At 40.3% G+C, this 3626-nt stretch overlaps 1 protein-coding gene across 1 annotated transcript; it reads right to left on the reverse strand.

Moving 5' to 3' along the window:
• Positions 1 to 2018: 2018 nt before the first annotated feature.
• On the reverse strand, positions 2019 to 2114 carry Sln (sarcolipin). Its single transcript, XM_027930482.2, has one exon. It carries the CDS (start codon positions 2112 to 2114, stop codon positions 2019 to 2021), a length of 96 nt encoding a protein of 31 aa, XP_027786283.1.
• Between the last annotated feature and the right edge of the window lie 1512 nt (positions 2115 to 3626).

The raw sequence follows: 3626 nt of genomic DNA on the forward strand, positions 1-3626 counted from the left end.
GTACATCCATGTGTGTAGTCTAACTCCAAAATTAGGCCCAAGACATTGAGGACCATACACTGTTATTTCCCAACTTTTGTTGAGAACCTCTCAAAATACCCATTTTTTTTTCTCTAACTGCATTCAGATTCTTAATGCTGGCTGCACATTAGAATCACCTGGACCCCTTCAAAAAAGGTTTACCTCCAGACCAATTAAATTAGAAACTCCTAGGAACACAGCTCAAGCTTGGGTGTTTTTCCAAAGGTTCTCAGGGGATTCTGAGGTGCCACTCAAGTGTAGTGACCTGTGGAACTGCAGCACTGGCATTATTTAGGAGCATATTTGATGTGGACTCACAGGACCCACCTCTGACAATCAGAATCAGATCTGAACCAGAATCTGCATTTAAATGAGACCTCAGGATAATTCACAATCACGTCAGTTTGAGAAGCAATGGTTAGTAGGTATCAGTGACTCTCAACTCAGCTACACAATGTAATCATCTAGAGGACTTTGGGGGTTTGGGGTAGGGAGTATTTTTTTTAAATCCTCTGGACATTTTTTTTAATATGTTGATGGACCTTTATTTTATTCATTTATTGATATGTGGTGCTGAGAATCGAACCCAGTGCCTCACACATGCTAGGCAAGCACTCTACCACTGAGCCACAACCCCTGCCCAGGGAGTATTTTTTAATGAAGCTTATGTGTGGGTGCTGCCCCCTTAGATTTGCATTTAGTTGGTCTGAAGTGAACCCAGCATCAGGATCTTGAAAACTCAGCCCTAGATTTGTTGACTTTCTTTGAATCCAACCAGGCCTGAGAACCATAATGCTACATAGGCAGTTCCCCAGGATAGATCCAGTTCATAGCAAGGAATGCCTCCATGAGGGGTGCTAGGAAAGATGAGGCCTAACCACATTCCTCTGTCCCCGATGTCACCTCAGAACTGACCCAAGGAACATCTAATTCTAGCAACATGTTTAAGAAATGCCCATTTCATGTCTCTTTCATAAACATAAGTAATGTGTATTTTCCATTTTCCTCCTTTTATAATGGTAGTTATTGACTAGCTCCCTTTGTATACAAACAATAAACCCGAATATGCTGCTGTTAGGGAAATGACTTTGGTTTACTCAGTGGTAAATAGGGTATTGAATTCTAAATATTTAATAATAATAATAGGTAATGAATTCTAAATATTTAAAAACGCTAAGGCAAACGTGGAGATGCTACAGGGTAGAATACACATTTCTTGTGAATTCTAAGGAAAAAACATAATACTTCAAAGATATTTTGTGCTTTTAGTGGGCACTTCAGGTTCCGGTCCAGATCTCATAGTGGAATAAACTTACTCTCCTTCTGTCCTTGGACAAGTTAAGGGAAAAGTTTGAGGAGCTCTGAACCAATGGGATTATTTGAAATGTGACACTCTAACTTGACTTGGTTTCAAATCCTCAGCAGTTGGAGCATCTTGGCTTATCTCAAATGCTAGAAATACTGTAGCATTTGTCACTTCAATCCCAGCCAAGGGTCAAATGCTGTATCACACCTAGTAACTAAAATAAATTCTAAAAGCTGTTTTTGTGGTTGACTTAACTTTATTCACATGATCGCTGGAGAGATTGACAAAGACTTCCTCTAACATTTCTTCTGGAGGGTTGAATTAGAGTTTGGTTGCAGACAGTGTGGGTTGGAGGGATGTGCAGTGAGACAGATCAGGGGCTTGTTATAATTCTACATCATCATGAATCCCGTTTAATTTTAACCTTGAGGCTTGTCTGACACATTTTCAGTAAGAGCTGGGGAATAAATCTAACACTCACTGGCAAGCACTTGGCAGCCTGCGAGAGCAGCATCTTAGAGAAAACAATCAATCCTAGTGCTGGGGCATGTCAGGCATTGTTTGTGCAGATCAGAGGTGCCATGGGGTGTCCAGAATGGCCTCCCATGACAGTGACAGCAGTGGGACCTCAGGGTATGCAGCAGGCAGCTCCAGAGCATCTCAGTCAGTCCCAGGAGTGAGGCATGGCCTCTCAGTATTGATAGGACCTCACAAGGAGCCACATGAGGAGGACTGTAATCAGGACAATGGTGAAGTTGAGAAACAGCTCCCGGGTGGATAGCTCCATCCTCAGAGTGGCTGGATGAGACCTTCAGGTAGACTTCTGGGGGCACAGCAAGACCTCTGGCTTGTCCTCACCTCCTAACAGAAAGTGACAAAGAAAACATTGGGAGGTGAACAAGTGTTCCTGGAAGATGATGCTTATTCTTTTCCAAAGGAAATAGAAGTATTGTGGGAAAGGAGGTGGTTTGGGGCTGAACTGTGTCTTCCTCTAATTTCGTATGTTGAGATCCTAACCCCCAGTACCCAAGAATGTGATTGTATTTGGGTCTTTTGAAAGGTAATTGAGTTAAAATAAGGTCATTAATGTAATCCCTAATCCAATATGACTGGTGTCCTTATATGAAGAGGGGATTTGGACAGACTCATACAGAGGGGAGACGATGTGAAAACACAGGAAAATGAACATCACCAAGCCAAAAAGAGTAGTATCAGAAGAAACCAACCCTGCCGACTGTCTGATTTCTAACATGTAGCCTCAGATTCTTTGACTAGAACCATCACTCTTCTCTAGGTCTCCAGCCTGCAAGCCTATCCTGAAGATTTTGGATTTATCAGCTTGCACAACCACAGGAGCCAATTCCTTAAACACACACACACACACACACATACAGTTGTTTCTCTGAAGAACTCTAATACAGAGAGCCTGGTTTCTCTGCCCACTGTGATAAACACCAATACTTTTGTTCTGATTTTCTTCTTGGATGATTGTATTGGTGCTTTCAATAAAATATAAAATATTACATTTTTCTCTCTTCAATTTCTGTGGGTGTATGCATGTATTCACTTTGCTAACTGAATATCACTAAGTAGGAGCATCAAAACAGAAAAAAAAAGTTACAATTTAGTATTGTTCTTGTTTTGGGTAACATTTAGATGTGGGATATCATAATCCTTCAGGTTTCAGGCTGCTATAGGTCTTTATCTAACCCTGATGAAAGCACAAAGTAGTTCCAACAGCTGCATGGTTTTTGTATAAGCCTACACTGGGCACAAAGCCTACCGGGGTCAAACAAAAGTCCCTCAGATAACGGTACTCAGTCCAAGAAGCAAGTGTTAACTTAATGGGTATTCCTATTTCAACAAATGCTTGTGCCAGCTATTTTTAGTTAGGCCCAGGATGTGCCTAAATTGTAAACATTTCAAAGAGCAGGGATGGTATCTTCAGAGTGTGTACAGATTGTACCTGCAGGAAATCAAACTTGAAGAACATACACAATACAGTCAATCAAACTATTAGCTTCAGTGATATATTATAATTGGCTTTTGTTTTGCAATATAAATAAAATATAAGATTTCTTTTTAAAAATTTTTTTTAGTTGTAGATGGACACACAGTATCTTTTATTTTATTTTTATGTGGTGCTGAATATCAAACCCAGTGCCTCACACATGCAAGGCAAGCACTTTACCACTGTGCTACAGCCCCAGCCCAATAAAATAGAAGATTTCTATGTTAAATAATTTTATGTAGATACATATATTTTAGATATCTTGGACCAAATTCTACTACAGAATGA

Source organism: Marmota flaviventris, chromosome 9 (genome assembly GCF_047511675.1).
Source record: "Marmota flaviventris isolate mMarFla1 chromosome 9, mMarFla1.hap1, whole genome shotgun sequence".
Taxonomy (NCBI): domain Eukaryota; kingdom Metazoa; phylum Chordata; class Mammalia; order Rodentia; family Sciuridae; genus Marmota; species Marmota flaviventris.

Coding starts and splice junctions, on each gene's coding strand:
- Sln (XM_027930482.2), bottom strand. CDS start 2,114: ATGGAGCTATCCACCCGGGAGCTGTTTCTCAACTTCACCATTGTCCTG.